Source organism: Neoarius graeffei, chromosome 19 (assembly GCF_027579695.1).
Source record: "Neoarius graeffei isolate fNeoGra1 chromosome 19, fNeoGra1.pri, whole genome shotgun sequence".
NCBI lineage: Eukaryota > Metazoa > Chordata > Actinopteri > Siluriformes > Ariidae > Neoarius > Neoarius graeffei.
Genome location: NC_083587.1, coordinates 23,130,150 through 23,155,279, shown reverse-complemented (window position 1 = coordinate 23,155,279; position 25,130 = coordinate 23,130,150). Strand labels below are relative to the sequence as shown.

The 25,130-nt window shown below is 42.2% G+C and overlaps 1 protein-coding gene across 2 annotated transcripts in view; it reads left to right on the top strand.

Moving 5' to 3' along the window:
* oxsr1b (oxidative stress responsive kinase 1b) overlaps window positions 1-25,130 on the top strand; it is a 157,702-nt gene that overhangs the window by 78,177 nt on the left and 54,395 nt on the right. For both annotated transcript variants that reach the window (XM_060899877.1, XM_060899876.1), the window contains exon 3: window positions 16,789-16,897. In XM_060899877.1, the coding sequence (XP_060755860.1) occupies window positions 16,789-16,897 (109 nt within the window). The remainder of the gene's footprint in view (window positions 1-16,788; window positions 16,898-25,130) is intronic.

The window sequence follows — 25,130 nt, the reverse complement described above, 5'->3', positions numbered from 1 at the left end:
ATGGATGCGTCTTGCATGAGTTGGTCTGAGCTATGAAATGTTGACCGAGTGGCAGAGTTTGGTTTCTGATGGCCAGCATGTTGCTATGGGACCAGAATGCATTGCTGCCGATGGGAGAGATGAGTAGCTGATTCACGGATATGTAGGGCGAGTTGGACTGACGGGTCATTAAGTTTAGTGGCTCCCTGATGAATTGAGTGAGCAGGAAGACCTTGATTCTGAAGCTCCAGAGCCAAAAACCGCCAGAGTGCGACTTTTCAAAAGCACGTTATTCAGCCACAGGATCAATCATGATGGTGCGCTTATTCAGTCACACTCTGCCGTGCAAAGGCAAACGACAGTATCTGTATGTTGTCAGTGACAAAAGGTGGTCCAGTAGCGAATATGCAGATACTGCAGTTTGCCTTTGCATGGCAAGCAATAACCAAAGCATTGTGTGCTTCGAGAAACAACAGAATGAGCTGCTTTAGACCTTTGATGTTCAATCATGAATTTATTTTTAGTAGAGTTGGTCATGCTGAAATTTAAATGTGAAATTAAAAATTTTCATTTCTTTGTCTGGTTAAACAACACCTGAGTTTCATAGATGTAGCAAAAAAAGGTTCCCTGCATCCCCCAGGTCATCTCATCTCATTATCTCTAGCTGCTTTATCCTTCTACAGGGTCGCAGGCAAGCTGGAGCCTATCCCAGCTGACTACGGGCGAAAGGCGGGGTACACCCTGGACAAGTCGCCAGGTCATCACAGGGCTGACACATAGACACAGACAACCATTCACACTCACATTCACACCTACGCTCAATTTAGAGTCACCAGTTAACCTAACCTGCATGTCTTTGGACTGTGGGGGAAACCGGAGCACCCGGAGGAAACCCATGCGGACACGGGGAGAACATGCAAACTCCGCACAGAAAGGCCTTCGCCGGCCACGGGGCTCGAACTAGGGATCGACTGATATGTTTTTTTTTCAGGGCCGATACTGATACCGATTATTATGGAATTGGGATGCCGATAACCGATATGTGCAACCGATAAATGTAAACATTATAATTCACATGAAATTAAACATAGCACACACTGACACAGACCTTCATATCCATGAAATGTATGTTTAATTGTAAAATTGAACATGAAATTTTGTGCAGGGAGATGCCAGCAGCATTTGTACAATAAAGTCAAACAGTTAGAATAAAATGAGAAATAAAATAATAATAAAATAAATATTCACCAATAAAATAAATCCCTCCCTACTATATTACAGCTCACCATTTTCAGTGGAAAATAAATGAAAATACACTCTGGATTCTTTTACACTAAGAACTAAGTAAGACTTACCAACTTCAAGTAGTTTTTAAATAACAAATCAAGTGTAGGGAGCTGCCTGCAGCATTTTTTAAAAAGTAAAATCAAACATAAAGTAGGCGATCACTCCCTATTATGTAACAACTTAACAAGTAACCATCTACATTCTAATGGTTTTAATGCCCAAGCCTAATATTCCCAATTTAGGAGGATTATATTGTAGTGAAGGAAGCATTACATGTAGTTTCAGCGAGACTAGTTGGTTGTAGGCTAATTCAAGTGCTTCCTTCCGTAAGCTAAGTTTGCCTGGCTACACAGATGCAAATGGACAATTTCAACGAGTAGTAGATGAAGAATGTAAACATATAATGTTGTGCTTTTGCAACTTGTGTGTTTGTGACTTATTGAGGCAAAAGCAGCGTGTCCTTACCTTGAAGTGGGATCTGCTTCTGCCCGAGTGCCCGTACGGCCGCCTTGAAACAGTTCACAGCGTTTAGCTACGCGTGTTGATTGGCTGTATCCCTTGTGCCGCTTCTGCCCGAGTGCCCATACGGCCACCTTGAAACAGTTCACAGCGTTTAGCTACGCGTGTCGATTGGCTATATCCCTTGTGCCAAACAAATCAGATGTTGTGGTGGGCAGGACCGTGTTCTTGAACTCAGAGAGGCGAGTGCAGGAAAGGACGTGCAGTGACAGTCGCGTTAGGAACGAAATGGCTGCAAAAAGGCATGTTATCGGCATATCGGTGGAAATTATGGCCGATACCGATAACCCTAAAAATGCAGAATATCGGCCCAATATATCGGCCAGGCTGATTATCGGTCGACCCCTAGCTCGAACCCGGACCTTCTTGCTGTGAGGCGACAGCGCTAACCACTACACCACCGTGCCGCCCCCCCCAGGTCATTATTTAGAAAAAAGCAAACAAAAAAAACTGTTTACCACCACCCCCCAAAATGTCATTATTAGTAGCATGACTTTCTGCCTTTTTTGCGATATTTAGCTGCATTTCCAAATTTTGGCTTTGTGTATTAATTTTTTTTCAAATCTTCATACTGTTGTTCACTGTCAGAAGTGGCTGGTTACTTAATAAAAAAAAAATTCGTCTTTACTAAATAATTCTTCTGTAAGAGTTCAAACTTTATGAATTTTTATCCCTGGCAACAGTGAGTCACAAGGAAACTGTCTTTTGCCTCTTCACCTTCAAGCCATCAAACCAAATTCACCAAAGGGGAAAGGAAGCAGAACGTGAAAGACTCATCTTTCATCTGGGAGAACTTGGACTGCAAAACCAAGTGGGTGGGATCTGTGGGCTCTTTGTTCAGTGGACAAAAATGGAGGAGCTGCTTGTTATTAGGCTTGTGGTCATACAAGACTTTTGCCCCACTTTTTTTTTAAACTGTTGCTTGGAGCATATGGAAAAAAACTATCGGCCACCTCACCCACCTCCAGAGTTGACTGCGAATGTAGTTTAAAGTGGCTCCAGTGCTTGATCGTTTTTGTGCTACAGAAGGTAAATCTAAATTAAATTAAAGAGCACTTTTGTGATCTTGGTCTTATGAGACGTCCTTGTGTGGTCCTTTCTGCTTTCTTCTGCATTAACTACTTCTGTTGTTGAGGCCCCTAAAGATCATCCTTCGGTCGTAAATGCCATTTCAGTGATGGCTGTATGATCTGAAAAGATCTTCTGAGGATTAAAAGAGCTGCTGATAGGGTTCTGGCATGACATAAGTAATCATGAGCTAATAGCTTATGATGTTCATGCACACTCTGAGCAGCAGAAGATCCTAAAGTTACTGTCAGCAGTGTAACCAGTGAGCACATGGTTTGTCTTGTTTTCCAATAAAGGCTTCCTTCCATATGTGTGTCCTGATCTCAGCCTTTGATGAGATGAACTGAGCTCCGAGTTCTCAAACCGAGGACTGCAGTTGGTTGGAAATTCGTGGAGAAAGTAGGCCACATGGAAAACAGAGAGGGTGGTGGGTATGTGGGCTTCTCGTCTGTCATTCTCCACTTTTATGGCCTGCTGAGCAACCTCTTAAACCCAGAGGAAGCTTTAAATTAAACACAGATTGCTCCTAAAAAGTGAGCAGGATCTGCGGTGAGCTAAATACTGGGCTGGAGCTCTCGGCAGCACTTCACAAGCGACGTGGTACTCTCGAGTTATTCTCGACATCCATAATGTCTGATGCTGAGTCAACGATTATGACGGAGTCTATATTTTTAAGCATTCAGTATTCGAGATGCTTCAATTTATCTTGGGCAAGTTTCTGTCAGACAAGTCACTCAGGCATGGTGGGTAAACCCTGGGAGCCCCACAGAGGAACCCTTTTTTAGGTGATTTGAGAGATTCGTAGTGTTACTATCTTTTGTGACAACTTGTCTAGTTGATTCTTTAAAAAAAAAAAGTGGCTAGCTTAACTGCTGTCAGTTATAAGGGGTTCAGAGCCGATGAGGTTGCAGTGCATGTTTGAAAAGGTATTTTACAAGCTATTTAATAATAAAACCAAAACGAGCAAGAAACAAAGAAGTAAATCTAGAGTTCTTGATTCGAGTTATGACGACATTTACAGAGCTCAGCATGAACAGTAGTCCGACTGTCCGGGACAACCAAATGTTTGGTCCGGACAAGTTGAATATTTGTTAAAAATCACTGTTTTTATAGAAATTATTCAAGAGCTACATCAAAGTTCGAACAAAATGAGTTCAATCCCCTCAGTGCTCCAGCTGTGCTATTGCTTACGAAATTCCAGGAAGCTGAGTACAGCAGGTGTGTATTTTAAAAAAAGAAAAAAAACAACAACCACGTCATCATATCTAATTATAGATTATTAGACTTCATCGAAATCGGAGAAATGGCGATTAAATGCCACAAGAAAATAAATATCTGTGGTGAATCTTCATTTAATTCGGACAGTCATTGCATTTCCTTTTGTATAGTTCACGTTAACCATCACAAATGTCATAAAATATTTTCCGGGAATTTTACAGCAGTGTTTTAACTAACTCAAGATTTGTTTTCATTCACAATATGATTCTGTCCAACCTGTTTGCTTTCAATTTCATTTCGTCAAAAGAAATGAAAAAGACGACAATCCCGACTCTTAAAACTGCAGATTGGGGGCGTTGTGGCTCGGGTGGACGGGGCGCCGTGCCATAAATCCGGGGACCCGGGTTTGGTTCCGGCCCGAGGTAATTTCCCGATCCCTCCCCGTCTCTCTCTCTCTCTCTCCTGCTAATTTCCTGTCTCTACACTGTCCTGTCCAAATAGAGGTGAAAAAAGCCCAAAAAATATCTTGGAAAAAAAACTGCAGATCACGTAATGGGTTATAACAACACACGCACCATAATGGGGCTTTGGATAGTTAGTTTGTTTATTGTTGCAGTTTGAGGTTTATTGAAAAAGTATAACTCATGAAAGCTATATGGCCTTTCGATTTCATAAAATCGGTGGAATTTATTTCCCTCTGAAATTTGGCTGTTGTGATGCGTTTTATTTCTGCAATATCTCAACCCCCCCCAGAAAAAAAGCAAAACAAAACCAAAAAACCAGGCCATTCTGTGGCTGGGAAGTTCTTTAATTTGAAGAGATTCCTGAGCAAATAATGTGCATGAAATCGCTCGCTTCGCGCAGTCAAGCAAACAGAGGAAGTCCATGTGTGCATGCACAGGTTTATCACCTTCTTTTGGGTTTGACTGCAGCTGGCATCCAGTGTTGCATTACCGCCATCTACAGGTTTAGCTTGACCGTGCACTGACAAGTCAAGTCAAGTTTATTTGTATAGCGCTTTTAACAATAAACATTGTCGCAAAGCAGCTTTACAGAATTTGAACGACTTAAAACATGAGCTAATTTTATCCCTAATCTATCCCCAGTTATACAGTTCCATCATCCTGTCGGTAAACGAACAGCTGATCATACCGAGGTGCTCGCTGACCGCCGATATTTATTAGTTTGGTCCTGTTTCGTTTCCTTCGCAACATAACGCCTTTTCTCGCTTTCCGTTACTGTAGTCGGTCTTTCACGTTTCATTCGCACACTCGTGTCCTCCATTTTCCTCTCCTGTTTCAAATTTGTATCCCACAATGCCTTGCGTGAACGGGGAAAGCCCACCACGTGATGCATGACCTACTGTATCTTGAATTGGGTCATGGTGAAGCAGGAAAAAATAGCGGAGAATTCAGGGCCACATGGCCTTAAATTCATTAATTGTTCTATTAAAATAAAATAAAATTGGAAGTCAGTACCTTTCGGTCCACTAAACAAAAATAACTGGGTGTCAGGGAAAAATTCTTTTTATGACCTACACTTGAAAAATCTCAAAGGCAGTCTACCTTTAAAGCATAATGATCATAACTATACCTGCTGTTATTAACTATAACCACTTTCCTTTCATTGAACTAGTAAATACATAGGAATAAAAAGGTTATGGTTAGGACAAGTGAAAAATCTTGCTGCTCATCTGACTGGATGAGTGGATTAAAAAGTTCATGTCGAGCCCTGAATTTGTACTGTTTTTTTAAATACAATTCCTCAATTTGGTACACATCAGTGCACATATGCTCCGGTTTTCTTTACAACGGCTACATTAGTTTCCTTGGATCAAGAAGATTGGGTTTTATTTCTCTTTGCAAAGCCGCTTCTTCACAGCTATAAGTCATGTACGTTTCATTGCATTGGACCGATAGAAGGTGATCGTCAAGAACACGACATACTAGCAAGGAGCGGTTATTTTCTCTCACCGAGCATTTTCAATCCCCCCCCCCCCCCCCAAAAAAAAAGAACCCAGCATTTGGTGCAAGTTTGATGAGGTAGTCCGAAGATGCTGCAGTTCCTCCTCATGATATTTTCACAGACTATAGTTTGCTTCAGTTGCCCTCGTGAGTCCTTGCATACATCCAGATGGCTGTCACTTCATGTCTTCTGTTCATTAGGTCAACAATGTCAACTAGTTTATGCCACATAGTATCACTTGGTATTGGAGCATTTGTAAATGAGTGCGCGTAAACGAGCATGGTATCAGACTGATCCCTGATACCAATGCCAGCATGCATCCCTGAGCACGAGAGTTAGCATGGTCTCTAGCATCATCTTTCGGCTGTTCCTGTTAGGGGTCGCCACATCGGATAATGTCCCTCCATCTCCTCGTGTCCTCCGTATCTTTTTCTGTAGCACCAACTGTCCTCATGTCCTCCTTCACCACATCCATACGTCTCATCTTTGCTCCTCCTCTTTTCCTTCTACCTGGCAACTCCATCTTCAGTATTCTTTTCCCAGTATACCCTGGATCTCTCCTCTGTACGTGTCCAGACTGTCTCGATCTCACCTCTCTCATTTTGTTTCCAAGCCGTCCTACATGTCCTGTCCCTCTAATATTTTAATTTCTAATCCGGTCCAACTTTGTCACTCCCAATGAACATCTCAGCACCTTCAGCTCTGCTACCTCCAGTCCAGCCTCCTGTCTTTACAGTACGTCAGTGCCACTATCTCCAAACCAGACAACATCGCTGCTCTTTCTAATGTCTTGTACACTTTCTCTTGCTGGTACCCTTCTGTCCCAAATCCCTCCTGACATCCTCTTCTCCTCCATCCATTCTGACCTGCTTGCACTCGCCATTACTTTGTACAGTTGACCCCAGATATTTGAACTCCTCTGCTTTGACCACCTCTATTCCTTGTCGCTGTACCATTCCAGCATGGTCAACTGTGTGGATGGTGAAGAGCATGGTCTTTAGCGTGTTCTGTGAGCAGGTGTTTGGCTTCCTACAGTTTTTTTCTTTTAATGCGATTCAACAGCCGGTTTATTCTTCTGGATGCAACTGGATTTAAGATGAAAGGACAGACCTTCATCAGTGTATCATGGGTTCTCTGTCTTGGTGTTTTGAGCCCAGTGTCACAGTAGATGTGTGAAATAAAACGAAGACATTGTTTCTTCATGCCCATCCAAGTAATTCCGCTTGAACTGCTGATTACATCCATGTTTCTCATTACTTGTGCCATCGATATTTAGTCGTTAATGAGCGAGCCCCCCCCAATGTTCAACTCTCTCCCTGTGGCGAAGATGCCAGACTAACAATGATGTAATGGTGTCTCCATAGTGGCCCCTCTGTGTTGCATCATCTCTGGGCGTTCTCAAAACACGTGACGAGCCTGCTAATGCTTCATCTGATTTAGAGGACTTGAGCGGTAAAAGCTTTTTATCTGGGAGTTCGGATTGTGAATGAGTTTGTCGTTTTTAAATGGATGGGAATTTCAGAATATTTCTTAGTCATCCAATCTAATCAGAAATTCTTTGAAGTCTGTTTCTTTCACGACCAAATTGTTGTGAATTCGAGTCTGTATGTGTGATCTGGTTTGATCCGCTATATAACCCTGATCACGGTTGAAGTTTATGCCATGCCTCTGAGGAATGATGTTTCTTCCTGTATTGCTTTTTCTCCCTGTGAAGTCGTGATTCAACAGAATTTGCTCCATTCTAGTGTTGCCTGAGGAATCCTATCCTCTCCTATCCTTTCAGCTTTGATCGCAGTAATGAAACGAATGCTTTTGTCTTTTTATTGTACCAAGTAGCATGAGGGCTGGCAGGATGCATGAGATGGCAGTCGCTACAAAAGCCTTTGTTTCGCAGCTGTCCAGCCGCAGGGTTCAGGACTGACGCAGACCAGTGGACTACTTTACTTCAGGAAACTGTCGTGCTGTAAGCTTGAATTGTGCCACTGTTAATTGATAAAATAATTAATAAAAATGCAAACGAAATCCCAAAATGAAGAAACTAGCTAGATCTCATTGCTTGAAAATACTAAAAACAAAATTTTTCTGAAGTTTGCTGATCAGCCTAATGGTTAGGGATGCAGCTTTGGGGGGGAAAAAAGGTTGCTGGTTCAATTCCCTAGACCAGCAGGAATGGCTGAAGTGCCCTTGAGCAAAGCACCTAACTCCCAACTGCTCCCCAGGCTCCTCTGGGTGTGTTGTACGTCACTCTGGATAAGAGCGTCTGCTAAATACCTGTAATGTAATTATCATGTAAAATTCTATGATGCAGTCTTGTCCAAGTTTCACTCAAAGTCCATCACCAGGCCATGATCTCAGAGAATGGATTGCGAAGATGCCTCATCTTTGGGTATTTTGCCTGACTAGTAGAATCTTCAGCCTTTGAGTGACCGGAAACCAACATGAGGTACCATAACACTAAGGCAAAGGTGATCCAACAAATGGATCCTGTTCCAAACTCATTATGTTCTCGGCTTGTTCTGGTACCAAAATCAATAGGTACTTGGCTTATTCGATCACTTCATCATACAGAATAGAATACTTTTTTTTAAAAATTATTTCTTTGTTGCAAAACGGATCAAAAGGAAGTAAGCTAAAAAGTAGACTTTGATTCTTCTGCACTGGCTTTGAAGGTCCTCGATCGAATGCAAGCTTGTTATTGCCAAAACTGAAGGTCACAAAGCTTCAAGAGTGCCAAAGGCTTCATAGGTCAGCTTGCAGACACATTCCTCTTCTTAAACCTTAACACTGGATTTAATTATAAAACAGTAAAATCAGTTCCAGTCTGTCAGCACCTGCAGCTTCACATAGACGTGCCCTCCTGGACACCAAAGTAGAAAGAACAATATAGCAATGCTGAAGGTTTAGAGCGAAGCCTGGATCAAAAACACGCACTAACTCTCTCTTGCTGTCCATTCCCAGAACTGTGGGAGCAGTGGGTTTTCCCCTACCCAGCCAGCTGATATTGACTTTGCACAAAAAGAAACAGTGGGCAAGTGGGAGGGAGCCATCGGAGAAGAGATCTTCCCTCAGACCCCCGACTTCGAGACTCTCTGTTGGAGCGCTCCTTTCTTTCTTGCCCCCGCCCCGGCCAGAATGAATCAGTACCACAAGCATAATTACCAGTGCAATGCCCTCCAAGAGGTCCCTTTGTTCTGCTTGTCTCTTATATCAGTTGGTGAATGGGCAAGAATGCAGCTTAAAGTATTACTTTACCCAACCTTGTAACCCAAAGTACAAGTATTGTAAAACCTGAGAGCAAAGTATCTTTATGAGCTTCACCTTAAGTTGTGTATTCGCCACTAAAAGATGTCCTTAGATGACTTGCGTTATTCATGATGCATCGGTTTGAGAGACACCACACCTAAGATAATCCAGTATCCTTGGATTCATAGGACGTTCTGCTTTGTGCAGGCTAAAACTTGCAGGTTATTAGCCCAAACGAGGCAGAAAGTCAGGTTTAGAGTTATACATTTAGGTTTTCCTTTCTGACTTTACAAGCGCCATTAACACAGTAGTACACTCCATAAATCCTGGTCATTAATTAATAGGTTAAATCGGTTCAAAGAAATACACTAACCTAGTGGATACTGGTTCTACAGGACTTTTTTTTTAATGCGCTGTACCACTTCCTTAACAGGTTCAGTACAAATTCCACTAAGTTCTTATTGAATTTACTGAGTTGATTGAGACTTTTGGCTATTCTGGAAAGACAAACTAGAAGGTTTTTACTTAAAAGAACCCCTGGAAATTCAAGTGAGCCACAGGGTATAGGATTGCTCCAGCACACAGTTTGTCACAAATATTCCTGTTAGCCAGAATTTAGCTTCATGCAATGGTATCAACAAAGTCAGGACTACAATGGTGCTTGAAAGTTTGTGAACCCTTTAGAATTTTCTATATTTCTGCATAAATATGACCAAAAATATCATCAGATTTTCACACAAGTCCTAAAAGTAGATAAAGAGAACCCAGTTAGACAAATGAGACAAAAATGTTATACTTGGTCATTTATTTATTGAGGAAAATGATCCGATATTACATATCTGTGAGTGGCAAAAGTATTTGAACCTTTGCTTTCAGTATCTGGTGTGACCCCCTTGTGCAGCAATAATTGCAGCTAAACGTTTCCGGTACCTGTTGATTAGTCCTGCACACCGGCTTGGAGGAATTTTAGCCCATTCCTCCATACAGAACAGCTTCAACTCTGGGATGTTGGTGGGTTTCCTCACATGAACTGCTCGCTTCAGGTCCTTCCACAACATTTCCATTGGATGAAGGTCAGGACTTTGACTTGGCCATTCCAAAACATTAACTTTATTCTTCTTTAACCATTCTTTGGTAGAACGACTTATGTGCTTAGGGTCGTTGTCTTGCTGCATGACCCACCTTCTCTTGAGATTCAGTTCATGGACAGATGTCCTGACATTTTCCTTTAGAATTCGCTGGTATAATTCAGAATTCATTGTTCCTTCAATGATGACAAGCCGTCCTGGCCCAGTCGCTGCAAAAACAGGCCCAAACCATGATACTACCACCACCATGTTTCACAGATGGGATAAGGTTCTTATGCTGGAATGCAGTGTTTTCCTTTCTCCAAACATAACGCTTCTCATTTAAACCAAAAAGTTCTATTTTGGTCTCATCCGTCCACAGAACATTTTTCCAATAGTCTTCTGGCTTGTCCACATGATCTTTAGCAAACTGCAGACGAGCAGCAATGTTCTTTTTGGAGAGCAGTGGCTTTCTCCTTACAACCCTGCCATGCACACCATTGTTGTTCAGTGTTCTGATGGTGGACTCATTAACATTAGCCAATGTGAGAGAGGCCTTCAGTTGCTTAGAAGTTACCCTGGGGTCCTTTGTGACCTCGCCGACTATTACACGCCTTACTCTTGGAGTGATCTTTGTTGGTCGACCACTCCTGGGGAGGGGAACAATGGTCTTGAATTTCCTCCATTTGTACACAATCTGTCTGACTGTGGATTGGTGGAGTCCAAACTCTTTAGAGATGGTTTTGTAACCTTTTCCAGCCTGATGAGCATAAACACTTTTTCTGAGGTCCTCAGAAATCTCCTTTGTTCATGCCATGATACACTTCCACAGACATGTGTTGTGAAGATCAGACTTTGATAGATCCCTGTTCTTTAAATAAAACAGGGCGCCCACTCACACCTGATTGTCATCCCATTGATTGAAAACACCTGACTCTAATTTCACCTTCAAATTAACTGCTAATCCTAGAGGGTCACATACTTTCGCCACTCACAGATAAGTAATTTTGGATCATTTTTCCTTAATAAATAAATGACCAAGTATAATATTTGTGTCTCATTTGTTTAACTGGGTTCTCTTTATCTACTTTTAGGACTTGTGTGAAAATCTGATCACGTTTTAGGTCATATTTATGCAGAAATATAGAAAATTCTAAAGGGTTCACAAACTTTCAAGCACCACTGTATATCATATCAAAGCTACCTTTGGGTCAAAGGATGTCAGAACTTTGCTGTTGTCAAATGAGGTTAAATGAACGCTCTGTTCCTGAGGTGAGTAATTCAGAACCTTGACTACGTATTTACCAGGTTGGAAATCAAAAAGGAATCACGGATCTTCACATTTCTGCCAAGCCCGCTGCATTTCAAGAATAGTTGATTTGCTCTTGATTTCTGGTCATGTTTTTGCAAGTTCTGGTTCTGCTGTTGCTCAGATTTGTTCTCGGTATTCCTATTCCCCTGAAAACACTCCTGCTATTGCATCACATAGTCCTTTTGGCAAACAAGGATTATTTGCGCACTGCAGAATCAATAATGTGTGGTTTGTAGGAGTTAGACTGTTTAGGTGCTTTACTTTGCCTTAATGATTAGCTTTGCCTGGAAGTTGAGGTATCAGCAGTTAGTTGTGAGCCCCGATTTAAGGAACACAATGCTTAGTTTTTGATTAAAGGGTTGTAGTGCGGTTTTGATAAATGGGCCCGCTTTAGTTGTTAAAGATTGCAAGGCCAAATCCATGTACACCACCAACAAATAGTAATGCCAAGTAGACAAATTCCAGTTCAGCAGGAAGCCTGATGCCAATCTCGGGTTCTGGCAGGGGGGTGATTTGAGTGATAGCTTGTGCTGCAGAGTCAACATTACCTCAGCCATCTCTCATATCCGGCATACAGACTTTGACACACGGGATTAAATTTGCACCTACAGAAGGAAATGGGACAGAGAGTTGGGGAAACAACTGTTTATACTCTCCACCAAGGCACTCTGGCCTGTTTTTCTTCAAAACTTTGTTATATATGTATATATTTATTTTTTAAGCAATTGCTCAATTCAACCAGGCCCTGTTTTTGAAGGAGTGTTACCTTTTGTTTTATATAAAGATCTGGTACTTTCTGGTAATTTAACAAGGGTAGATTCGGGAAATATACAGTAGATCCTTAATGACAATTTGATTATAGTTAAACTTGGACACATTTTAATGGTATAGGCATGCTAACACATTAAAGCTAGGGTAAGCAACGTTGGAGAAATCAGGAAGAGGAAGCTAGATTTTGAAAGTATTTACTGGTTGCATGGTGGTGTAGTGGTTAGCACTGTCCCCTCACAGCAAGAAAGTTCTGGGTTCGAGCCCGGTGGCTGACGGGGGCCGTTTTGTGTGAAGTTTCCATGTTCTCCCCGTGTCTGTGTGCGTTTCCTCCGGGTACTCTGGTTTCCCCCACAGTCCAAAGACGTGCGGTTAGGTTAACATGGGGTGGCCATGGCCTGAGGTTGGGCTGAAGTGTCCTTGAGCAAGACACCTCACCCTCAGCTGCTCCCTGGGCACTGTAGCACGGCTGCTCACTCCTCTGGGTATGTGCGCGCGCATGTGTTCACTGCTTCAGATGGGTTAAATGCAAAGAGGAATTTCACAAGTGTATATGTGATGAATGAAGTAGTTGTTCTTTGAAAATCCTACCCTCTCCCTTCAGTGCTCCCTCCACATCCACTCCAAAACACATGAATGTGTACCACCTGATTATCGCCCGATTACTGCGGAGTTCTCGCAAGTCCATGAGAGCCAATTGTGTTGGGGGGGATAGCGCATTGTTCACACATCCGACTACCTAGTTTCTCATTCACGGGAGAAAACACACAACATTATGATGAATGTAAACCGCAAACATGGCAATTGCTTGTACTTGCAGCTGTTGACCAAGTCACTAGCACTGGCAATATGTCTGCCTTGCTTTGTTGAAGACTCCAGTCATGCACAATGAGTATAAAGGTCGGCAAGCAGGTAGGCCATTGATATGAAAGAAATGATTGGACGGGCTTTTTACAGACCTGCACCTGCCACAAATTAATTTTTTACAGGGAGTGCAGAATTATTAGGCAAATGAGTATGTTGACCACATTACCCTCTCTATGCATGTTGGCCTACTCCAAGCTGCATAGGCTTGAAAGCCTCCTACCAATTAAGCATACCAGGTGATGTGCATCTCTGTAATGAAAAGGGGTGTGGTCTAATGACATCAACACCCTATATCAGGTGTGCAAAATTATTAGGCAACTTCCTTTCCTTTGGCAAAATGGGTCAGAAGAGGGATTTGACGGACTCAGAAAAGTAAAAAATAGTGACATATATTGCAAAGGGATGGAGCACTCTTAAAATTGCCCAGCTTTTGAAGCGTGACCATCGAACAATCAAGCGCTTCATTCAAAATAGTCAACAGGGTCGCAAGAAGCGCGTTGGGAAAAAAAAGGCGCAAACTAACTGCCCGTGAACTGAGGAAAGTCAAGCGTGAAGCTGCCAAGATGCCACTCGCCACCAGTTTTGCCACATTTCAGAGCTGCAACATCACTGGAGTGTCAAAAAGCACAAGGTGTGCAATACTCAGGGACACGGCCAAGGTAACAAAGGCTGAAAAACGACCACCACTGAACGAGACACAAAAGATGAAACGTCAAGACTGGGCCAAGAAGTATCACAAGACTGATTTTTCTAAGGTCTTATGGACAGATGAAATGAGAGTGAGTCTTGATGGGCCAGATGGATGGGCTCGTGGCTGGATCAGCAAAGGGCAGAGAGCTCCAGTCCGACTCAGACGCCAGCAAGGTGGAGGTGGGGTACTGGTATGGGCTGGTATCATCAAAGATGAGCTTGTGGGACCTTTTCGGGTTGAGGATGGCGTCAAGCTCAACTCCCAGTCCTATTGTCAGTTTTTGGAAGACACCTTCTTCAAGCAGTGGTACAGGAAGAAGTCAGCATCCTTCAAGAAAAACATGATTTTCATGCAGGACAATGCTCCATCACACGCATCCAAGTACTCCACAGCATGGCTGGCCAGAAAGGGTCTAAAGGAAGAAAGATTAATGACGTGGCCTCCTTGTTCACCTGATCTGAACCCCATAGAAAACCTGTGGTCCCTCATCAAATGTGAGATCTACAAGGAGGGAAACGGTACACATCTCTGAACAGTGTCTGGGAGGCTGTGGTTGCTGCTGCACGCAATGTTGATCGCAAACAGATCAGAACACTGACCGAATCCATGGATGGCAGGCTTTTGAGTGTCCTTGTAAAGAAAGGCGGCTATATTAGTCACTGATTTGTTTTTTTTTTGTTTTGTTTTGTTTTTGAATGCCAGCAATGTATATTAGTGAATGTTGAGTTGTTATATTGGTTTCCCTGGTGAAAATAAATGAGTGAAATGGGTACATGTTTGTTTTTTGTTAAGTTGCCTAATAATTATGCACAGTTATAGTCACCTGCACACACAGATATCCTCCTAAGATAGCTAAAACTAAGAAAGCCCTACTCCAACTTCCAAAAATACTCAGCTTTGATATTTATGAGTCTTTTGGGTTCATCAAGAACATAGTTGTTTTTCAATAATAAAACTAATCCTCAAAAATACAACTTGCCTAATAATTCTGCACTCCCTGTATTGTCGGACCATTTGATTTATTCATTGCTGTTGGGATATAAACAGAATTTCAAGAAATGTAACAAAAATGCTTCTAAAACAAATTGCCTACCTTAGCTTTAAAGGAGATACGTGGGACCTTTTATTTTTAAATAAATTTCTGACTGGATAGTATCTCCATCCTTGACTCTTGTATGCTGCATAAATGGGAATAAAAAAATATATTTTTGAGAGTTAAAATTGACCGCAAAGTTGGCATTTGAGCTGCCCCACTGAGCCAGCCAGCCCTGAGCGCATGACGTCACAGCGGTAACCGGTTTTAAAACCGAGGCCTTTGACAGCTATAGACCAAAGCCAGACTCTGCAGGCGAGAGTGGTTGCAATGGCCTCTTCGTTTGGATTTATTGGAGATTCTTTGGATTCCTCAGATAGTAATGCATCTGACTGTGATAGTCCTGAAATTGGAGTGTGTGTACATGCTACTGCTATACACGTAGAACCGTATCAGTTCGAACCGTCGGAAAGTGAATCCGATAGTAACACGTTAGCCACGGAGGACCCCGCCTTACGAAATAAAGCCAGAGAACAAAGCCGTCTAGAGAATTGGAAGGAATTGAACTGACAGTCTCATGTGAGACTCATTAAAACAGGATGGGTGTTATAACTTATGCAACATACATGTACATGCATGCGTTTTCACTGATAAAACATAAAAGGCGAATTAAATAATCAGATGAACTGAGACAATCACATTCTGAAGCAAATTAAATAATCTTATACCGCTAACTTAAACACAATACATGTTACATGGATTAATCTAAATGCAGGTAAACGGGTGTTATGTAACCCGTTCAGTTCTTCGTTCATTCACTACTTCTACGTGAGGGCGAGATATTTCTGCTGAGGCAAGCATATCCAGCGGAGAAATCTGACGACTGGGCCACTCATTCTCCATTTTCTCCATACTGAGTACTCCGCCATTACTGCTCGGCTCACACTCCGGGAGAACTGGTGCAACTGAACTTGCTTTCCTTTTCTTGTAGTTTTTCTTTTAATTGTTGGTACTGCACCCTCTTTTAGTACGGGCTTATTGCCAATACTCCTCAACAGATCAGAGGTTTCGTATGAGTCATCAGTAAAACGTGCCTGTGAATTTCTCGCAAAACGCGTCCAAATCTTTGCAGTTGGAACATTCTTGGGCCATGAATGCAGCATAAATCCACCTTCTGTCGTGTTGCTGCACCCGCCAGCAACACATTTACCTGGCATGGCGATAAATTAGCTCCAAATGGAGGATCGGAGTTGCAGTCAGTTCTGTTTTTTAGTATAGCGGAAATGGCGATGAGACCGATAGACTTCCTGCTGTGACGTCACATATGTCAAGGTCATTCACTCAGACCGCTACCTATATGAATCATTTTAATCGAAGAAATCACTATATTAGATTTATTGTTAACGCTTAAAACTGTTCCTGTGCCATTCTTGAGGTCTCAAGGCATTTATAAACAAAAAGTGAGGCCATGGTTCTGTATGTCTCCTTTAAGGTGCCCCCCCCGTAAAATATTTGTCTCCATTTTTTTCCCCCCATATTCCCAACTACTATTTATCCTGTTAATGTAAGAGAGCAGATCATATTTTCCCATACCCTCCATCGTATTGTCAGTGAATGGTGCAATTCTCCTGACTCAGGAATCCCATTACACTGGGAATATAATGAGTCATGCATTAAGTCTGTGGGATCAGTGCATGCTAACATATTACTCATACAGATAACTGATCAAATACAGTCAACCCTCATGCGCTTTCTCTTTCTCTTGCCACAGAAAGAGATTCAGGCCATGAGCCAGTGCCACCATCCTAACATCGTGTCATACTACACCTCCTTCGTAGTGAAAGACGAGTTGTGGCTGGTGATGAAGCTTCTCAGTGGTGGTAAGTGGACCTCTTTGCTATATCTTTTTATGGGATCTTTAAAAAAAAATCCCATGCTGGCCCGAAATGCAGTCACACCAGTAAAATAGTGTGAAATGCAATACACAGACAGTATCATTAGTGACCTAGAGAATATATTCCACACTGAAAAACAAAACCTTCATTTTATTGCTTTTAGGATGATTGATCTCAGAAGGTTTTTTTTTTTTTAAGAAATAATCTCTGACTTCATATCAGAAATGTATTATATTTCACTTTCATCAGTGGGTTGCAGTCATGCCATACTGCAGTGCAGTTCAAAATTGCTGATAAAACAGAATAAATGTTGTAACGTGGCTGAAAATACTTACAGCTTGAAGCTAGCAAGAGATATTTCACCAAATTTCTAGAGTAGGATCAAGATTTATCAATGCCAATTATGTGCCGTTAACAAATATTGTATTAACTTTACATTCCTCTAACTTCTGTTATTCTATCCATATTCACTGGATATGAGCAATCGAGTGCTCTGATTGGCTACTCTACTATGAGGATATCAGCTCATATACCATGAGTAGAGAAAAACAAAATGGCGGAGCGTGTTGCTGAACCAACCGAGGACAAAATAAAAACTCAAAACCCCCAAAAATACAAAAAAGCAACAAAATATGGAATAAAAGTATTTGATGGTAAGAACTTTTTTGGTTTTTTTTTTCTCCGCCAAGAATTACTGCATTTTTCACAAATTGCTCCTGTCATTTCGCCGGTTTGTTTATATTCACCTTTAAGCATTAAAATTTGTCGTAATTTTTTTTTAGTCTGGTTCAAAAGCTCAAAGAAGTTGAAAATTACAGAGCTGAAGTGTCCAAGGAAGAATTAAATAAATGATTAAAGCGATTCTATACCTCGGCACGATATGGAATCAATTTTGTGCCAAAATGTTCATACAATACTTTTGAAATATCAAACAAAAACGACAAATCAAAATACAAAAAAAGAAAAAAAGTCAATTTTTTTTTAGACTGGCAAACAAATTATTCATGTAATCGTGCAAAATATCAGCCTATTACTCTTCAGAAGCCTTTTATTTTTGTTCCGCGTCTTTCTCAGTTTTGTTTGACGTAATTTATTTTGGTTGCGATTCCAGCTTTCTCGTTTGCGCTCCCTGACTTTTTGCTTGCAGTTTTGGCACAAACTTCACGTGTGGACGGGCTGTCCAGGAATGCATTCCCATTGGCTAACTTGTGTTTGACTGACAGCTACGCTCAGCCATTCCCTCCTCGGATTCTGGCGGACTGTTTGACGAGTGACCGATCCATTGACGGTAAACAAGGATGGAGTGGACTTCAGTGGTGACTATGATATTGAATTTACACTTTGTTGAATTAATTCAGTATCATCGTCGGCACTGAAGTCCACTCGATCCTTGTTTACCGTCAATGGATCGGTCACTCGTCAAACAGTCCGCCAGAATCCGAGGAGGGAATGGCTGAGCGTAGCTGTCAGTCAAACACAAGTTAGCCAATGGGAATGCATTCCTGGACAGCCCACCCACACGTGAAGTTTGTGTCAAAACTGCAAGCAAAAAGTCAGGGAGCGCAAACGAGAAAGCTGGAATCGCAACCAAAATAAATTACGTCAAACAAAACTGAGAAAGACGCGGAACAAAAATAAAAGGCTTCTGAAGAGTAATAGACTGATATTTTTGCACGATTACACGAATAATTTGTTTGCCAGTCTAAAAAATTGACTTTTTCTTTTTTTGCATTTTGATCTGTCGTTTTTGTTTGATATTTCAAAAGTATTGTATGAACATTTTGGCACAAAATTGATTCCATAGGCACGACAGCAAGACGGCACTTTCTACACAAAAAACCCCCCCACTAAAGTCAATTCGTGCAGCCATCGATAGGTTTTTAAGAAGTCTGCCAAAGCGGAAATGATTTTTTTTCGGATGTTTTGTATAAATTCTTTCTTTATCGAATTTGCAAAAAATAACAATAAAAATGCTCTTTTTCTCAAAATCCAGAGACTGTGTGTAGAATAAAACAGCCATTCCGCTCAATCTCGTCGTACATGGCTTATAGTCAACTCGGCGCTACGGGCTTCGTCGGCGGTCAGCTCATGTACGACTCAATTTCGTGGAATAACTGAATTGTATCATAAAGGTTTTTAAAGGGGGAAAAATGCACAAAAAATGTGCACAACTGGCTTTGATGAATGGTCAGGATTTTTAGTAAGCCCTTTATCCTGATCAGGGTCCTAATGGACCGGGAGCCCAAGAACACTCGGTCCAAGGCAGAAGTACCTGGAGCATCAGATATTGGACAGTTAATATTGTAAAAATGTAAGACTAACTTTTGATGTATCATCAGACTGTCTTCATGCAGCACACCTCGATAACTGATGCAGCTGATTTCTTGCAGATGATAGCGAGTGATCTTGCGGGGGGTGTAGCAGTGCTGCACGAGTGTTCGTCTGCGTCCGCTCAGCGCTCTCTCGCTGCGCTAATCACAGGGCTGAGGCAATAAACAGCGCAGAGCCTCACTGCTGCGGCAGCCACACTTTCATCACAGTGCGAGATGACAGGAAAAGGAAGCTGTACTTATCACAACTGTTTATCACTGTCATGGCAGACCAGCAATTTAAGGAGTTTTTATACACAGAGTATGACGAAGCACCATCTAACCGTGAGTTCCTGTTCTCTCTCTGGACAGTGCAGACTGCAGAGCGGTTGATACGGTTCAGTCCTGATTTGTGTGGTGGAATCAGCAGGCAGCAGGATTATAGGCTGCTGTGACAGGGAGATGGAGTGTGTTCCCCTGATGCCCACTTAAAATCAGTGTGGTTGAGGAGCCAGGCTCCTCCTCTTCCTTCCTTCCAGGCCGTTTTACAGAATGCAGAGTTTGGTTTGCACATTTTATTTCACGTTGTGCATTAAAAGAGTGCTTCAGAACCATGCCTCCTCTACGATGAATGACGTCACAGAGGTTGGGAATATTTAGAACAGAGGCCAAGCCTCCTGTCCTGTGACCTAACAGGTGCAGAGGTTTTGTCTTGTTTACTGGGCTTGACTGGTACACTGGCCACACCTCCTTTTACCTCGACTGACCGTTTAAAAAAAAAAAAAAAAAAAGGCCCCACCTCTTTTTTTACTGAGACTGGCAGGCACAAAGACCACGCCCACATTTATTGACCCCGGCAGGTAAAAGGCTCGTAGCCATTTACATGTGGCCTTTGTGCCCATCAGTCCCAGTAAAAGGACATGTAGCTGACAGGTACAGGAGCCACGCCTTCTTTCTCTGTAGGACTGGCAGGCACAGTTGAGGATGGAGAGAGAAAGAGAAATGATTCTGAAGGAGATGATTATGATGATCTGAACAAAAAGAGAAAAGTAAAACTTTCTTGCTGGTACTGAACTCAAGTTGACATGAAGCTGATTATTTTTTTAGTGGTACAGTTTTGATAGTGGACGGCCTGTTAACGATGAGCACTAGCTGTTAAAGGGTCCCATAGCTGTACATGGCATTTTCCCTGTGCTCGTAGCCCTTTACATGAAAACAGATGTTTGCTAGGCGTTCCTCGCCCTTCCTTCATGGATATACTGATCCACCTCGCTTCATTAGCTTGGCAAGACTCTCTGCTCTTTGGCCTAGTAGGCGTGTGTTAACGTGCCTCCTACGCCAAACCGTAGCTTACAGGAAACCAGAAATGTCAGTTCCAACAGCTTTAGGACAAAGAGCCTTTGCCTGCATTGGAAGCTGTATGAAGTGCAGCACAGACAGCGAGGCCTGATTTTCTGTTCAGCACGGAGAGAGATGTCTGGGGAGAGCTCCTATTACAGCTATTTCCAAGAAACCCTGGAAAGAGCACAAAGATTTGAATCAAGCATGTGCTTCAAGCTGCCAATGCAAATTCTGTGAAATGAGTAGTTATTTTAGATACAACCTGCCTGCCAGCTCAGTAAGGGTGAAATATATTTATGTGACCAGACATTTTCTTCACTTTATATATCCTAGATAGTTGGATTATGCAGAGGGATTAAGCAGCAGCAGAGCTCAACAGTTTTTGGTTTATTTTGCCAAACTATTCATCCTAATCCTGAATAAGAGCTTCCCATGCCTCCATGACCACAGTGCACGCTGAAATAAGTTTGTTACTGAGCGGACGGGAGCTTGAGAAGATCCTAAAGCAGAGTACCAGTAAAGATGTCCCTGGTGTCGGCCTGAGCCAATTAAATAGTCTTTCTGGCTGCATCAACGGCAGCGGTTTCAGGGCCTTGATGAGATTTTACGTCCTCAGAGAGAGGTTGAGGTTTTAATTTCTGCCTTCACTTTTGAATATGAAAATTCCAGTGATCCCAGATCGTTGGGTTGATAAGACCGGTAGTGCTTTTTTTCCTTGACCAAAATGCTAGTTATGGAGTAGGACTCGGTTAGGGTTTGGGTCAAGGGGGCGGGGGAAAATGATGCTTGGGTACAACTCCATTCTCTGTGTAATCAATGCAGAGAGCTCTGTACTAGAAATAAAACCAGTTAAATGGTAAAGGTACAGTGGGGCAAAAAAGTATTTAGTCAGCCACCAATTGTGCAAGTTCTCCCACTTAAAAAGATGAGAGAGGCCTGTAATTTTCATCATGGGTACACTTCAACTATGAGAGACAGAATGGGGGGAAAGAATCCAGGAAATCACATTGTAGAATTTTTAATGAATTAATTGGTAAATTCCTCGGTAAAATAAGTATTTGGTCACCTACAAACAAGCAAGATTTCTGGCTCTCACAGACCTGTAACAACTTTTTTAAGAGGCTTCTCTGTCGTCCACTCGTTACCTGTATTAATGGCACCTCTTTGAACTCGTTATCAGTATAAAAGACACCTGTCCACAACCTCAGACAGTCACACTCCAAACTCCACTATAGCCAAGACCAAAGAGCTGTCAAAGGACACCAGAAACAAAATTGTAGACCTGCACCAGGCTGGGAAGACTGAATCTGCAATAGGTAAGCAGCTTGGTGTGAAGAAATCAACTGTGGGAGCAATTATTAGAAAATGGAAGCCATACAAGACCACTGATAATCTCCCTCGATCTGGGGCTCCACGCAAGATCTCACCCCGTGGGGTCAAAATGATCACAAGAACGGTGAGCAAAAATCCCAGAACCACACGGGGGGACCTAGTGAATGACCTGCAGATAGCTGGGACCAAAGTAACAAAGGCTACCATCAGTAACACACTACGCCGCCAGGGACTCAAATCCTGCAGTGCCAGACGTGTCCCCCTGCTTAAGCCAGTACATGTCCAGGCCCGTCTGAAGTTTGCTAGAGAGCATTTGAATGATCCAGTAGAGGATTGGGAGAATGTCATATGGTCAGATGAAACCAAAATAGAACTTTTTGGTAAAAACTCAACTTGTCGTGTTTGGAGGAGAAAGAATGCTGAGTTGCATCCAAAGAACACCATACCTACTGTGAAGCATGGGGGTGGAAACATCATGCTTTAGGGCTGTTTTTCTGCAAAGGGACCAGGACGACTGATCCATGTAAAGGAAAGAATGAATGGAGCCATGTATCGTGAGATTTTGAGTGAAAACCTCCTTCCATCAGCAAGGGCATTGAAGATGAAACGTGGCTGGGTCTTTCAGCATGACAATGATCCCAAACACACTGCCCGGGCAACGAAGGAATGGCTTCGTAAGAAGCATTTCAAGGTCCTGGAGTGGCCTAGCCAGTCTCCAGATCTCAACCCCATAGAAAATCTTTGGAGGGAGTTGAAAGTCCGTGTTGCCCAGCGACAGCCCCAAAACATCACTGCTCTAGAGGAGATCTGCATGGAGGAATGGGCCAAAATACCAGCAACAGTGTGTGAAAACCTTGTGAAGACTTACAGAAAACGTTTGACCTCTGTCATTGCCAACAAAGGGTATATAACAAAGTATTGAGATGAACTTTTGTTATTGACCAAATACTTATTTTCCACCATAATTTGCAAATACATTCTTTAAAAATCAGACAATGTGATTTTCTGGATTTTTTTTTCTCATTTTGTCTCTCATAGTTGAAGTGTACCTATGATGAAAATTACAGGCCTCTCTCATCTTTTTAAGTGGGAGAACTTGCACAATTGGTGGCTGACTAAATACTTTTTTGCCCCACTGTATATGATAGCACTTGCAAAATGTGCATCTTGGCCATCTAACTAGCCATCAGATTTTAAGACGGACATGTTCAGATCTGCTCAGACCCTCTGCTTTGAAAGCAACTCTGGCATGTTTTGGATTTTATCAGTTGGACAAGAAGCTCTGCGGAACCAGTGTCACACTAAGATATTCACTGAACACGTGTAATGACCTTGCACACGTCCATCTGGCAGGAAAAAAAAGAAAAAGGTCCGTTTCTGCTCAAAAGAAAACCCTCGAGCAAGTGGCAGAGCTTCCACATAATTCAAAAAGGGAAGAGCAAGTGACCAGGGTTTGCATCTCCAGGCTGTTTGAGACGCCGTGCTAAAACGTGGCCACGTAGTTAAAAACAAGCCATCGTGTACAGCTCGAAAACCAAGATGCCTTGAGAATCATATTGCAGTTGCACCGTGACACTTTTACTCTTCAGATGAAAGAGAAACCAGCAAGAGTAAAGAGGATTCGCCTGAAACTTCATGCAAACATCAATGATACATGTTGCTGTTAGGCATTTGGGTCTTTTGTTCAGCAGTTTAGTCAGTGCTTTAAGTCATTTAGTCACAGTGTGCTCCTCCCAGATGTTGCGGTTTACCCAAACCCTATAGATAGTTTTCACATGACGTCACAGTCAGGGATTCCCTGGTGGCGGCCATCTTGCGGGGCAAGCTTACCGTACGGGTCACTGAGCACACATTGTAACGCGCAAGTTACATTTATTTATATATTATTTACATTTATAGTTACATTATTACTATTTAAAGCTAGCAATGGTGCACACCTGTTGTATTCACGGCTGTCGTAATAGGTCAGATGATGAAGTCAGGCGGAGCTTTTATGTAATTCCCACTGTATGGGAGCACGAAGGCGAGCAAACAAAGAAGCTCAGCATACAAAGGAGAAACCTATGGCTTGCGAGAATCAACCGCAAGGATTTTCAGCCTTCCAGACACAGCAAAGTCTGCTCCGATCATTTTATAAGTGGTAAGTTGTTTAAATAAACCGTGTTTAAGTTTGTTTTTGGAAACCAAAACATCGTGTAAACAATCTCTGGAGAATGCCTAACTGGAACCGCTGAGTGTACGTTTACATTATAATGTACACTTAATATCGCTCGTTTGTCACGTTTCTAAGTTTATACTGACATGGTACTGTAATACCACTAATGGGTGTAAAATTTGTCTTAAATCAACTCGATATTATACACACACATGTATTTATATGCAGTGTTGAGAGCTCTAAAATTCCAATGTTTACATACCTTGGCTGTAATTAGGACACGGCTCTCACTTGGTTTTATATGGTGGACTTCGCGGACCCAGCCACAGACAAAATAATTGTATGACTCCAGCGACTTGTATGCTTTGAGGTCATCAAGTGTGTAGGCGCTTTTAGTATTCACGAAATAGTTCACAATATCAGGGTACGATATGGATGGCAGCCCTGCATAGTCACTTGAAAATGCTTCTTTGTCCACTTCGTAGGGGTCAGTTCCCCCAATCAAGGCCAGTTTGGCTGCATACCGTTGTCGTGAGATGTCGTCCAATGTATCCATATACTTCCGTTTGCTTGATTTTGCCGACATTGATCTTTATTTTAGAAAACTGACTATATAACTTAATAAATTCGTCCGAGATAACGTAGCCGGTAGTGGCGATGGTCCGTTTTGTTTGCCCCGCAAGATGGCGGCTGGGGGGCGTTCCCCGGAATGCCGTGACGTCAGTGAAAACTATCTATTCTGGCTCGTCCTCAAGGTGTCCACTTAAGTAATAGATGCTCTTGTACCATCTAATGTTTTTGGCTTCTGTTCCGATAAATATCATGGGAAAATGTTGTTGTTGACTCAACAGTGCAGTTTACCTTGGAGCGTTGGTGTTTTGCATTTTGATCAGCTGCTGTTTGACTTTCTTTCAAGAAGAATGTGATTTTTGTTTTACTTTATCTACACTGAGTGCAGAATTATTAGGCAAGTGAGTATTTTGACCACAACATCCTTTTAATGCATGTTGTCCCACTCCAAGCTGTTTAGGCTTGAAAGCCTACTACCAATTAAGTATATCAGGTGCTGTGCATCTGTGTA